Genomic DNA, 14,928 nt, shown 5'->3' with positions numbered 1-14,928 from the left:
ATATTCTAGACGCGTTTTGTTAATGTCGATTACCAGGTGTTCACCATATGAATGAATTTTAATTCGCGGGTTACACGTGTTATTATGTACTCGGGTTAGGTGTACAATTAAATATCTAAAATCTTGTGGTCTATTAAAATGATGGAAATGAATATTTACGATAAACTAATGAACTCACCAACCTTTTGGTTGACACTTGAAAGCATGTTTATTCACATGTATTAAAGAAACCTTCCGCTGTGCATTCGCTCATTTTAAAGATATTACTTGAAGTCATTCATGGCATATTTCAAAAGACGTTGCATTTAAATCGTTGAGTTCAATAAAGATTATTATTAAGCAAATGACAGATTATGTTATTTATAGTTTGGATATTATGAAATGGTATGCATGCCTGTCAACTTTCGATGTAATGAAAGTTTGTCTTTTAAAAACGAATGCAATGTTTGTAAAATGTATCATATAGAGGTCAAATACCTCGCAATGTAATCATATGTTATTGTATTCGTCCTTATGAATTAGGACGGGTCGTCTCATGTGGTATCAGAGCGGTGGTCTTAGCGAACCAGGTCTTGCATTAGTGTGTCTAACGGATAGTTATTAAGATACATTAGTAAGTCTGGACTTCGACCTTAACTGCATGTCAAAAGTTTTGCTTATCATTTCTAGTTGGAAATCATCTGCTTATCATCCTTAGGAAATTACCTGCTTATTGTTCTTAGTCTATACACATCTTACTGCATTGATTGCATGACTAGTGTATAGACAAAATTATTATCTTAGCGTATCTGCTAATTCATATCTTAGCATATCTGTTACTGTAAACTATGCCTGACATATTCCGTAAATTCCTCCGTAATCTATGAAATCTTTTGTTCTATATATAGATATTCTATGTAACTAGAAAACCATCCGATAGTCGAAAATCATTTCATATCGAAAAATCCTTTATTCAATCGTACGAAATGGAATTCACCACTAGTTCAAGTCCCTCGGATTCCGATATGGAGTTTCACTCGAGTTCCGAAAGCAGTGTGACCGGAATGGATCAACCAATTAGCCATCATCTATTCTGGATGAATTAGGGATGGGTTCGTAGTCTACTAAATCATTGGAGACAAGAAGAAGGTGATCCCTTCCATCCATCACATTTTTCTCTTGACGAAGAACCTGAAGCACTTATCGGCGAACCTGTCAGAAACACCATTTTCTCTCTCATTTCCTGAATATCTCGCCACGATTATATTCTATCTAAAATTCTAAACCTTATTCATCCACTCGTTTCGACCGACAATCATCCCGAAATAATAGAAGAAGTCAACGAATATGATCCATACCTCGAATTTGATCATCGTTCTACGAATCGTTCTACATCATTTATCTTCGTTCTACATGACGGTTATGTAATTTCTAATGTTTTAGAGATTATATATTCTAGTTCTAACGATAAATCAAATGAGATTAATATCATTTTAACTCATTAAATCCATAGTTACATCTGAAGAAAATATATATGTATATATATTTTCATAAAGATTTTAATTAAAAATTCTTTTGTACAAACTGTTAATGGTGAAAATATTTTAATGGGTAGGTAATACCCGAGGAATATTTAGATTTCACATTAATAAGATGCACTGTATATTCTTCCAATCTGATTCAACACTCATTTACTATTCTACTTACATCCAAAGATATACGTATCCGTTCACCGCAGAATAACCATTTTCATTTAATTTCATATTTGGATTTTAACCTATCAGAATCCAACAAGTGGCATAATGAAGAAAACATTTGACAAAATAAAATTTGTTAGAAACAAACAAATTAACTAAGAGAAATTTTGTTAAGAATCCACGCTAACAAAATCCTAGCTAACTGTTCCTAGCTAACTGTTAATTCCTTATTACATTTTATTTATCGTAATTTATTTATCGCAATTTTAATTCTCTCAATTTTTTTATCTTCATTTAATTTCTGTTATTTATTTTACGCACTTTATTTATCGTCATTTAAATACTGTTATTTACGCATTTTAAATATCAAGACACGTATACAATATTTTGACATATCATATCGACATCATCTATATATATTATTTGGAATAACCATAGACACTCTATATGCGGTAATGCTCGAGTTAGCTATACAGGGTCGAGGTTGATTCTAAAATAATTTATATACTTTGAGTTGTGATCGAGTCTGAGACATGTATACAATGGGTCACGATATGTATTAATTATTTCGAATATTATATATTAAACTGTATATGAATTATTGAATTACTAACTGTGGACTACTAACATTAGACAATTAAAATGAATTAAAATATTGATTATAACATATGAAACTAAACATTTCTTCAAGTTTGCCACTTGATTTCATCTTAAACCTCATTTGTATCTTGACGATTACAATCTGCAAACCTTTCATAATTCTTGAAAACACCTCAATCGAGAGAATGAACCAACTACATCTCATCTACGGAAGGAGAGTTTTATGCATATAGTTATGCACTTGAAAACCCTTGGAACCTGAGTAAACATTTAACACGTATATGTGATAGCTCCTTTGGTATTGTTATTATCGAAAATAACATTGCACTTCTTTTTCAAAGTAGACAGTTTTGTCACAGCTCCAGCAAATCAACTTTAATTTTTCATTCGAATAAGTCTTATAACTTTGATATATATGTTTGCCATTGTTATTGTTACCGGAAAACCATTTATATTCTGCAATATTACCAACAGACGTACCAGCAACCTCGTTACTCCTTGGCTTAGATCTCTCCGAAAAATTGCTATACTTATTTATTGAAACCCTATCATGTATTCATCGACATCTTGTAACGATAGTTGCCATACCAAATACCGGGAAGCATTAATCATTAATTCTCGAATTTCGTAGCGTTCCTACGTCAACAATTATATATCTATATATAACGAATATCTTCTGGACTGATGAATTTCAATTCGGAATCTCTAAATTCCTGAAAAGCACTCTAGCTTACGAATCAGATCTCTGAGTTCTGAAAAAGCTGATGAAGCAGCGAAAAATGAAGACTGTTTAAACAGTCAAAAGTTTGATAATAAAGAGCGACATACTGAAAAAGCTCAAAAGTTTTGATACTGAAAAAAAACGGATTGAGCAAACCATGAAGGAGGTTGTGGAAAAATCACAAAGACTAATCATGCCTTCAAAGAATCCAAATGATCCAGTATCTGCTGAAGTCATTAACGAATACCTTGCTCCTGACTCTACACTTTTTCAGACAAACTTCATCATCATCCATCGATATTAAAAATTCTAAGATATCATCGTATTTTTTATTATATATATCATCGATAATTCAGAAGATATTTCTTATCTAAAATCATTTATCTCTTCGCGATATCAGTGTTACATCAGAAAGGAAACTATTTTAGTTTCTAAATTCTGAAAAGTTCGAATTTAAAATTTGAATGTTTTTGAAGTAGTGTTGGGAACTGAAGCATGAGTTAGTATAATATAATGACACGTGATCAACGTAATTATATTACAGTAAGTCATGCTGAGTTTCTACTGGAACATGATGATTCACAGACCATACCGTCATCATGTGCCATGTTACACGACTCTTACATTCTACCTAATCTCTAAACATATCAAAAATATATTTTCTTGATAGTTCTATCTTTTCTCTTGAATTCTGGTAATTTAACCAATCAAGATCGTGCTATTACAATTTCTCTCTTAGAACGTTAGACATGTTCATTCGAAACTTCATACCTACAAATTATGGACCATTATTCGCTTGACTTAAAGTCAGGAATAAAAAACAAAAAGATGGAACTCCAAAATATAAAGGAAATGAGAAGGGTGGATTTATAGTGAAATATCCGATAGAGCAATCAAAATAGATTATTGTATTTAACCAAAGAAGATCATATCTCCTTAATTACCGGAGAATCAAATCTTATTATGAAAATTTTCTCTAAATCCCTTGAATTCCGGAAATCAACCATGACTACGTCACCAGTTAAGACGAACCTGCATTTATTCATTTCTCTCTTTTGCAATAGTTTCATTCGTACTCTTCACATAATCGAGTTGTTTTATCTATATTATTCAATGATGATAAAATTCTAAATGCTAGCACATATGCGTCTTAACAACATACTTATTGTCAGCCATGACCATCCCAATCAAATTTCGAGACGAAATTTCTTTAACGGGTAGGTACTGTGACGACCCGGAAATTTCCGACCAAATTTAAACTTAATCTTTATATAATTTCAACAAGATAAGCAAAGTTGTAATGTTGAGTCTCGAAAATTTTGAACTGTTTTATATATTCATTTGACCTTCGACTATTCCCGACGATTCACGAACCACTATATATATATATATATATATATATATATATATATATATATATATATATATATATATATATATATATATATATATATATATATATATATATGAAAGAGAAACTTATGTGATTTAATTCATTTGTGTAAATAAAAAAATAATATATGATATTACTATAAATCTATATATATATATATATATATATATATATATATATATGAAAAGTATATTGAATATATATATATATATATATATATATATATATATATATATATATATATATATATATATATATGATTTAGAATTTATTTAATAAACGCTCGTAGCACTCGTTTGTCATCTTGATAATTATTAATCAATTTAAAAACGAACTTATGTGATTTTAAAATAAACGGTGATCCAAAAATGAGTTCTATAAATTTTAGGCTTACTAAAAATGTATTTAGGATTTAGTTATTAAATTTTAACACTAACTATATTTTACTTGGGGTTGAGAGTGAATAATTAATGTAATTTTTATTTGATATTTATTGATCGAATTTTATACCATAATGACCAAAATAAATAAATATAGTTAATTTAAAAATATGAGATTTTTCCGAAGACTTTTATCCGCCACTGAGTAACAATGGAGTACAAATTAATAGTCTGTGAAAACTGTCGGTAGAATGAATCCAAATCATAGGCTGCTAAACTGTTTCATTTTAATTCAAAAATGTGATTGTATTATAATATTATAATAAATATGTTTCCGTTGAATCATTCACCTACATTATGGATTATTCCATCCGTGATTAAATTAATAGAGTAATGTACTAATGTGTTTGATTGAAATTGAATTACTGTGCGTTGTTGATTTTAAGTGCATTATTATATTACTTATTATTATTAATTATTATTAATATTATAATTTTATAACATATATGTTATATATATATATATATATATATATATATATATATATATATATATATATATATATATATATATATATATATATATATATATATATATATATATATATATATGAAGATAGATAGGGATATATTTACACCCTTCATCTCCTACAACCATCTGACCGCCACCGGCTTCCATTACCGGACCACCTTAACCGGACCACCACAGACCACCGTGAGCCACCACTTCTCTCTTCTCTCTCCCTCCTAAGCTATATATATATGATGCATATGCATATAATGATATATACACAAAACCCACTTCACCATTTCACCGGTCACCACCACCATAACCGGAGCACCACCTTTCAAACCACCATGAACCAATCCCCACCATACGTACTATTTTTCTGTTTTCTTCATGTTCGTCGAGCACCCACAACCGCCACTTGTTTTGTTTTGTTTCGAACCAAAGTTGTTACTGCAACTCCTGTTTATGTTCCGGTGATGAACCGTCGCGAACAACCATCATCAAAACCTATTTTTCTAGTGTTATTTAATGCCACTGCTACTGTACCTGTTACTTTATATATATTTTTTTCTCTCTCTCCATCTATCTCTTTCTCTCTCCCAATTATGATCGAACACCTGCACGTTTTCTGCTTGTTTTCCAGCCCAAACCACCATGATCGAAGCTTCTGTTTTGCTTCCTGTTAGATTTATTATTTTGGCCGGAAGCCCACCACTTTCGTTCACCTTCACCAAATACACACCACTTACACTTGTTACTCTTTTTCCTATTGCACTATCACTGTTTCTTGTTCGAACTCAAACTCAGCCCAATCAATACACATCACTATTTACATGCTGCTACTAAACTCGTTTCTAATTCTGTCAAAACATAAATGAAAACCATACATGATAGTGATAATGATGATCACGATTATGAATGATATTAGATAAATATGAGATGTTAGATGATAGTAACGATGAGATTATTCAACGATTTAAAATGATCAAAATTAATACGTAACGAGAATGGTGATTGACGATGAAGATGATGATCACTACAGCTTTATTTTCCTGTTTTATTTTTTTGTTGTAACCGTAGCAAACAACCATCACAAAGCCCTTGTTGTCGCTACTTTTTTTTTTCTGTTCCCTGGCCTGATCGAACAAACAGGAGCCAAAGCCAAATCTTCATTCTAAACAAACCATTGGGCCTTTTAATTATTAAATGGACTACAAAGGTTATTTGGGCCTTTTTAGCTTAGTGGACTTTTTAGTTTAGACTACATATGCTATTGGGCCGAAGCAAGTCTAGGCCAGATTTTGTGCTAGAGACGAGTTATATAATTATCCAATTCTTATACATTACAGAAAAATGGATTTAGTGGAATGGTTAAGGGTGTGTGCCGGTGAGCTAGAGGTCTCGGGTTCGAGCCCTGTCAAAGGCAATTATTTTCTTTTGGAGACTTTTCATATGTGAGGTAGTATTATTACTCTTACTATTATTATTATTATTATTATTATTATTATTATTATTATTATTATTATTATTATTATTATTATTATTATTATTATTATTATTATTATTATTATTATTATTATTATTGTTATTATTATTATTATTATTATTATTAATATTATTATTATTATTATTATTATTATTATTATTATTATATTAATACCAATCTTGATATCATAATTATTATATTATTAATATCATTAATACTAATATAATTAAGATTACGAATGTTAAGATAAAAACGATTAAGGTTGTGATCATGAATATAGTTAAGGTAATTACTACCGAAAAGTATAATTATAAGTACGATTATGAGTAAAGATGAATATAAATACAATTAATTCGTGATTAAATAAAATTATCATTTTTATTACGATTATCATTATTATTAAGAATAACATGTTTATTAAAATCATCATTTAAATTATTATTAGTATTATCATTAAAATTATCATTTTTATTAAAAACTATCATTTTTATTAAAGTTATCATTATTAGTAAAATTATCATTATATATAAAATTAGCATTTTTATTAAACTTATCATCATCATTATTATTATTATTATTATTATTATTATTATTATTATTATTATTATTATTATTATTATTATTATTATTAAAAGTATTATTATTATTATTATTATTATTTTTATCATTATCATTATTATTATTATTAACATTAAACATGATTTTATTATTATATTTAATATTATTATTTTTATTATTATTATCATTATTTTTATTATCATTATTATAAGTATCATTATTTTTAATATATTATTATTATCTTTATTGTTATTATAATAAAAATTAATCATATAAAAACATACATAATAAAACTATATCATAATTATTTATTTAAAGTATACAAAATAAATGAAATTATGTAATTTCCATTTTATGTGTTAATAGATATATAATTGATATAGGTTCGTGAATCCGAAGCCAACCCTGCATTGTTCAGTTCCGTCGTATACATATTTTTACTACAAAATATCGTATTGTGAGTTTCATTTGCTCCCTTTTTAAATGCTTTTGCAATATATATTTTTGGGACTGAGAATACATGCGCTGCTTTTATAAATGTTTTACGATATAGACACAAGTAATCGAAACTACATTCTATGGTTGGATTATCGAATCGAATATCACCCTTTTTAGTCTGGTAATATAAGAATTAGGGAACAGAAACCCTAATTGACGCGAATCCTAAAGATAGATCTATTGGGCATAATAAACCCCATCCGGGTTACGGATGCTTTAGTACTTAGATTTTATCATGTCCGATGAGAGTCCCGGAATGATGGGGATATTCTAGACGCGTTTTGTTAATGTCGATTACCAGGTGTTCACCATATGAATGAATTTTAATTCACGGGTTACGCGTGTTATTATGTACTCGGGTTACGTGTACAATTAAATATCTAAAATCTTGTGGTCTATTAAAATGATGGAAATGAATATTTATGATAAACTAATGAACTCACCAACCTTTTGGTTGACACTTGAAAGCATGTTTATTCTCAGGTATTAAAGAAACCTTCTTCTGTGCATTCGCTTATTTTAAAGATATTACTTGGAGTCATTCATGGCATATTTTAAAAGACGTTGCATTTAAATCGTTGAGTTCAATAAAGATTATTATTAAGCAAATGACAGGTTAGGTCATTTATAGTTTGGATATTATGAAATGGTATGCATGCCTGTCATCTTTCGATGTAATGAAAGTTTGTCTTTTAAAAACGAATGCAATGTTTGTAAAATATATCATATAGAGGTCAAATACCTCACAATGTAATCATATGTTATTGTATTCGTCCTTATGGATTAGGACGGGTCGTCTCAGTGCAGACTCATGGGAAAAGATGGTGGATAATACTTCCATCCCTAGAAAAGAGGCATGTACCCTACATGTTGCTGCAAAGACGACAAAATGTGAGAAGGAAAGGGGTCAACGTACAAAGGGTTGTAAGAGGACAAAAGAGGTACCAATTTATTCGAATAAAAGTTCACGTGATTGTGGCTCAAATGGGCCACTTCATAATGGGCTCAATAACTTAAATGAAGGGGTGAATGGAATTGAAAGTAATGGACCAAAAGTAAATGTTAACAGTTGTAGGTGTGATGGGTCGATTGGAAATGACAGTAATAACTCTTTTATTTCTGTAAGTGTGGGCAATGAAGGTAAAACAAAAAAAAACCTCCAGTAGATGCAATAAATCGAATTTATCCATTTGTAATGGTTGTTATTGGAACACAATGGGAAATTGGAGGGCATCGTCGAGACTAATGAGGGTGAAAAACATGGCTAGAAGTGGGGTGGATTTCTCGTGTGACAACCGACATAAGTGCAAAAATTGTTCAAGAAGGTGAAGAACAATCCCAAAACACAAGATTTAAGAGGAAAGTCAGTGAGTAACGAAGGGGGTCAATCGATTAACAATGTGGAAATAAAAGAATTTGGTGAACAAATCGGATTGAGGTGGCCTTTGTTCCTATTGATCCTTTTATCATTTATCTTGTTTGTTATGAAGATACTCTCTTTAAATATTCGCAGGTTCGGTTTCAAGGGTAAATTCGGGTGGGTAAAAGAATTATATCGAAAAGAAAGACCGGACATAACGGCCTTTCAAGAAACTAAATGTAAGGATTTGAAGGATAGTTGGGTGAATGCTTTTGTGGGGAAATAATAATTGTGGGTTTGTTCAAAGGGATGCAGTTGGTAACTCGGGTGGGACACTTTTGATATGGGATCTTAATAGTTTTGTTGCAGATAGTGTGACTAGTTGTATTTATTTTTTAGCTATTAGAGGCAAGTGATGTGGCAGAGGCCATGAATCAATAATTGTTAATATCTATGGGCTCCATAGTGATAACAAGAAAATAGAAATGTGGAATAGTTTAGATAATCTTATTAGGAACAACGAGTCGACGTGGATGTTATGTGGTGATTTTATTGAAGTACGAAATCTAGCGGATAGACTAAATTGTGTGTTTCATCAATCTAGGGCAACGCGTTTCAATGATTTCATCACGAGAAATAATTTGATTTAAATACCAATTAATGGGAAAAAGTTCACGTGTATTAGTGACGATGGCACTAAGTTTAGTAAACTAGACCGAGTCCTCGTAAATGACAATTTCATTAAATTATAGAAAGATCTATCGGTAATAGCTTTAGAACGTAGGGAGTCGGATCACTGTCCATTGTTGCTTCGGGATAAAATTATTGACTTTGGACCTAAACCTTTAAAGTGTTTTGATGAATGGCTAAAAAAGCACGGTGTAGAGAAAATAATTCAAGATGCGTGGAGTAAGTCGGTGTGTAGTTTGAAAAAAGATTGCATATTTAGGGATAAGCTTAAGAATGTGAAAAACGAGTTGAAGGTATGGAGTAAAAAAGAATTTGGGGACTTGGATAATGAAATCAATGTGTTAAAAGAGAAAGCAACTTGTTTAGAAGTTTTGGCGGAATCGGGTACAATTAGTGAAGTTGATCGAGCGTGTTAGTTGGAGACTCGTAGACTATGGATTGAGAAAGAAAAAATAAAATTCAGAATGTTGAAACAAAAGGCGAGGATCCGGTGGAATTTAGAAGGTGATGAAAACTCAAAATATTTTCATGCTTCCATCCGAAGAAAATACAACAAGTGTAATATTCGTGGGTTAAACATTAACGGGTTATGGGTTGAAGAACCTCGGGTTGTAAACTCAACGGTGCTAGAACACTTTCTTAAATTATTTGGGATCAACAACAATTGTAGGCCCACTTTAAGGCATGGCTTCATGAGTGCTACGAGTTACAATATCCACAGAAACAATGTCCATGAATATGGGCCTGTTGGGCCCTCATCAGTCCGCAACAGCAACATTACCAATTCACATAATGGGCAGCTCGAGAATGGGCTTAATGATCGCAATATTGATAACAGTGAAGGTGCTTTTGCAAATGAGTGTACATAGATAAGTCCCTTTGTCTCTTCGACTAATAAACTTTCTTCAATTGAGGCAAGCGAATTAGAAACAGTGTTTAACGAAATCGAAATTTGGGAAGCGGTGAAAGATTGTGGAAGTTTGAAGGCCCCTGGACCAGATGGATTTAATATGGGTTTCTACAAGAAAGGTTGGAACACTATTAAATATGATCTTATTGAGGCTATTAAATTATTTTGGGAAAAAGGAGAGATCTCGAATGGATGTAACACTTCTTTCATCACTCTCGTGCTGAAAAAATCGGACCCCGTTAGCTTGAACGCCCGATTAGTTTAATTGGTAGCTTTTACAAGGTGATTGCAAAACTTCTTTCTAATCGTCTTAAAAAGGTTATCCCTAATCTTTTGGGTTTGAACAAAGCGCTTTTATTAAAGGAAGGAATATCTTAGACGAGACTCTTATTTCTAATGAAACTCTTTCGTTTTTAAAACATAATCGCCTTAAGAGTGTTATCTTCAAAGTGGATTTTGAGAAAGCCTTCGATTGTCTTAGTTGGGATTTTTTAATTGAGATAATGGAAATTATGAGATTTGGGGTTAAATGGAGAAAATGGATATTGGCATGCTTAAAGATGGCTTCTATTTCGATACTTGTTAATAGGTCAATGACAAGTGAGTTTAATTTAGAAAGGGGGGTAAGGCAAGGTGACCCACTATCCCCGTTTCTTTTCATCTTAGCAGCGGAAGGGTTGAATATTTTAACGAAAATGGCCGTGTAAAACAATTCTTTTTCGGGGGTAGAAATAGGTCGTGATAAAATCCCTATCTCGCACCTCCAATACGCGGACGATACTATCTTTTTCGGCTCATGGAGTGAAGGAATATTAGGAATCTTATGAAACTCCTCAAATATTTTGAACTAACGTCGGGACTTAAGGTTAATTTCCACAAAAGTAACCTTATTGGAATCGGAGTTGAAAGGATTGAAGTTGAGAATATTGCCCATTTATTTAGTTGTAAAGTTGGTGCTACCCCTTTTATTTATCTTGGACTTCCGGTCGGTGGTAATATGAAAAAAGAAAAGAGTTGGAAACCGGTATTAAACAAGTTTGAAAAGAGGCTTTCGGATTGGAGGGCTAAATCGATTTCTTTTCGTGGGCGCTTGACTCTTGTTAAATCAGTGTTGAATAGTCTTCCGTTGTACTACTTCTCACTCTTCCGTGCCCCGCCATGTGTGCTTAAAAACTCGAGTGTGTAAGGCGTTCTTTCTTTTGGGGCGGGTCGGGTAACAAATCAAAAGTCTCTTGGGTTAAATGGGATGATACTATTTTACCATATCGGGAAGGGGGGGGGGGGTTAAATTTGTATTCCTTAAAAACAAAAAATATGGCTTTGATTGGCAAATGGTGGTAAAGGTTTAAGACCGAAATCACTTCCTTGTGGGTCAAGGTCATATCTAGTATTTAAGGGCCCTCATGTGAACTCTCACGTGATGACTCTTTTCAAAATGAAAACTTTAAAACACTTTGGAAGGCAATTATTCATACGGGGGTTAATATTGAAGAAACCGGTGTCCTTTTAGAAACTTTTTTGTGAAGGAATTAGGGAACGGTGCTACTACTTCATTTTGGAACGAGGAGTGGATTGGTAATGAAAAGCTTAAAAACAAGTTCAAGAGACTTTCAAGGCTAGAGACGAATTTAGAGGCTACGATTCAAGAAAGACTTTCATGGGACTGAACAAAAATTGAAGGTACATGGGCATGGACAAGGGAACCAAGCGGACGAGTAAGTAATGAACTACAAAGGTTGAGTGAAATGCTACTAAGCATGAAGTTTAATCCGCAAGAAAAAGACACATGGAAATGGAAAGCGGGCAGTGGTGAGCAATTTACAACAAAAGAACTAACATCTTTGATCAACTCGAGGGTGCTAACTACAAATAGTTCATTAAGTGAGACCTCGAGCAATAGGTTGGTACCGAAAAAATTGAAGTCTTTATGTGGAGGGCAAGGAAAAAAGCGGCTTCCGGTGTTGGTGGAACTAGACAAAAGAGGTATCGATCTACATTCGGTTAGATGCCCATTGTGCAACGATGATCTTGAGACGGTGGATTACTCCATTGTTGTATGTAAGCACGCTATTGATGTATGGTGCAAAGTGTTTGAATGGTGGGATCACGGTGGCGTACCATATGTTAATGTTGAGGATCTTGCTTTAGATACGGGCCAAGTAGTTCGTTTGTGGGTAAAGTTCTTTGGCAAGCGGTTATTTGGTCGTGCAGCTATCTCATTTGGAGACACCGAAACCAAAAGGTCTTTACTAATAAAAGTTGGAATGTACCGACGGCCTTGAACGAGATACAAGTTAGGACATTCAAGTGGGTCGTGAAAAGGTGTAAAGCGAAGAGTATCGATTGGCATACGTGGTTACATAATCCTAAAACTCTTCTTTCATAAATTGTTCCTTATTATGGTGCTAACTTAGCATCATTGTACATATTTGTTTGGGTATTAGTAGGCTACTGTGTTGTAATTGTGCTCTGTAACAATCATCAAACACATAATTCGTGAAAATTGTGCTACTCCAATATGGAAGGCACATTACTTGTAATGTGGGATTTCTTATTTAATAAGATAAATTATTGCCTTTCAAAAAAAAAAAAAAAAAAGACATGTAAGTCTTGTTTATACATTATAATCACTTGTTCATGAAAATAAATACCCCTAGTTGTATCATCATCTGATGCATAAATTATCTCTTAATGATAATCCTTAAAGTTGTCATTAGAAAAGTTCTTATAAAAATAAAATAAACGTGCAAACATTACAATATATGTTATTTATTGTTTTTATGGTTAAAAAACGATTTCTTCACATTCAAATTACTCAAAATGCATATATATACTGTCGAAAAGACTCTTTACTTACAGATAAAGGAATAACTAATCAACTATTATTTTAATAATAATTAATCCTTGATTGGATTGTGACATCTCATTCGGATGTTTATATTATTATCCCTGTATACTAATTGAGAAAGCCACTACTACTCACTCATTTTACTGTTCTCTTATTTCTAAATTGTCTTTTCACATTATTCTTAAGGGTACTCTGGTCATTTTACCATCCACTCTCACCCTATGTTTCTTACGGTTTTCTACTCCTCCATAATCTTATTCCTACTTACATCTAAAATCAAGACACTACAACCTAGCCTCCAATCATCACGTTTATAACTATACTAAGACCACGAATAAGAGTGACGCTCACGCGGAGTGGATGATATATTTTTAGAGTTATGCCCGTGACTAGTTAAGTATGGAGGCTGTAATGAGTAAGGTTGTTGAAGACGTTTGTGGGTGATGTAGCAAAATGTAATTGAAGGTTGGGTTAAAAAAGTGATTAAAAATAGAAAAAAATTAAATAAATAAAAAAGCTAACTTCTTGCGTTTGTCTTTTACCTACGTCCCCACTTGTTTCTTGCAACAACCGCCCATTTCTGGCGTTACTAGAGCTTTTGTGATTACACTTAGGAGTGTCAAGACTTAAAAACGCACCGTTATCTACGGTCTAATGATCATGATGAAATGTGAGTTATGATTGGTTGTCTTGGACGATGAGTATTTTTTTTTTTACAACCCTTTTTTGCTAACGTAATCATAAAAATGTTTTTAAATGATTTCTCGTTATTAGTTTTTGTGCTGACATAAGCGCGACATCTTTAATATTACTATTTTTAGAGAAACTTTATTATTATTATTATTAATTATTAATTATTGTTATTGTTATTGTTATTATTATTATTATTATATTATTATTATAGCATCATCCAATTCAATTGTATATATTATGTGATTAAAAAATAAAATAAACATGCAAACATCATAATATATGTTATTTGTTGTTTCCATGGTTAAAAAATGAGTTTTCTCATATTCAAATTACTCAAAATGCATATTTATATTATGAAATATGCAAATGACTTAGCGGTATCCGAATAACTAATCAACTATCCACTAACTTATATGTGATGGTTGGTGGTTAACTAGTGGGGACACTCTCACATTGCGTCAAGTTTATAAAATATCAATAGTTTGCGTTTAGATAGATATTTTATAAAAGTTTTATTAATTGATTTTTAATAGCCAAATGTGATAATAACTTAGTTATAATTATTTTATTAATCATATTGTTAAAAATTGTTGTGACATCTTGCA

The 14,928-nt window shown here is 31.7% G+C and overlaps 1 protein-coding gene across 1 annotated transcript; it reads left to right on the top strand.

The window, feature by feature from the left end:
* The first annotated feature begins 10,336 nt into the window (after positions 1-10,336).
* LOC139902657 (uncharacterized) lies at positions 10,337-11,047 on the top strand. Its single transcript, XM_071885264.1, has 2 exons — positions 10,337-10,715; positions 10,800-11,047. Exons 1-2 carry the CDS (start codon positions 10,337-10,339, stop codon positions 11,045-11,047), a joined length of 627 nt encoding a protein of 208 aa, XP_071741365.1.
* The last annotated feature ends 3,881 nt before the right edge of the window (positions 11,048-14,928 follow it).

Source organism: Rutidosis leptorrhynchoides, chromosome 1, assembly GCF_046630445.1.
Source record: "Rutidosis leptorrhynchoides isolate AG116_Rl617_1_P2 chromosome 1, CSIRO_AGI_Rlap_v1, whole genome shotgun sequence".
NCBI lineage: Eukaryota > Viridiplantae > Streptophyta > Magnoliopsida > Asterales > Asteraceae > Rutidosis > Rutidosis leptorrhynchoides.
The sequence above is the reverse complement of the archived record's forward strand: the minus strand, read 5'-3'. Positions and strand labels throughout refer to the sequence as shown.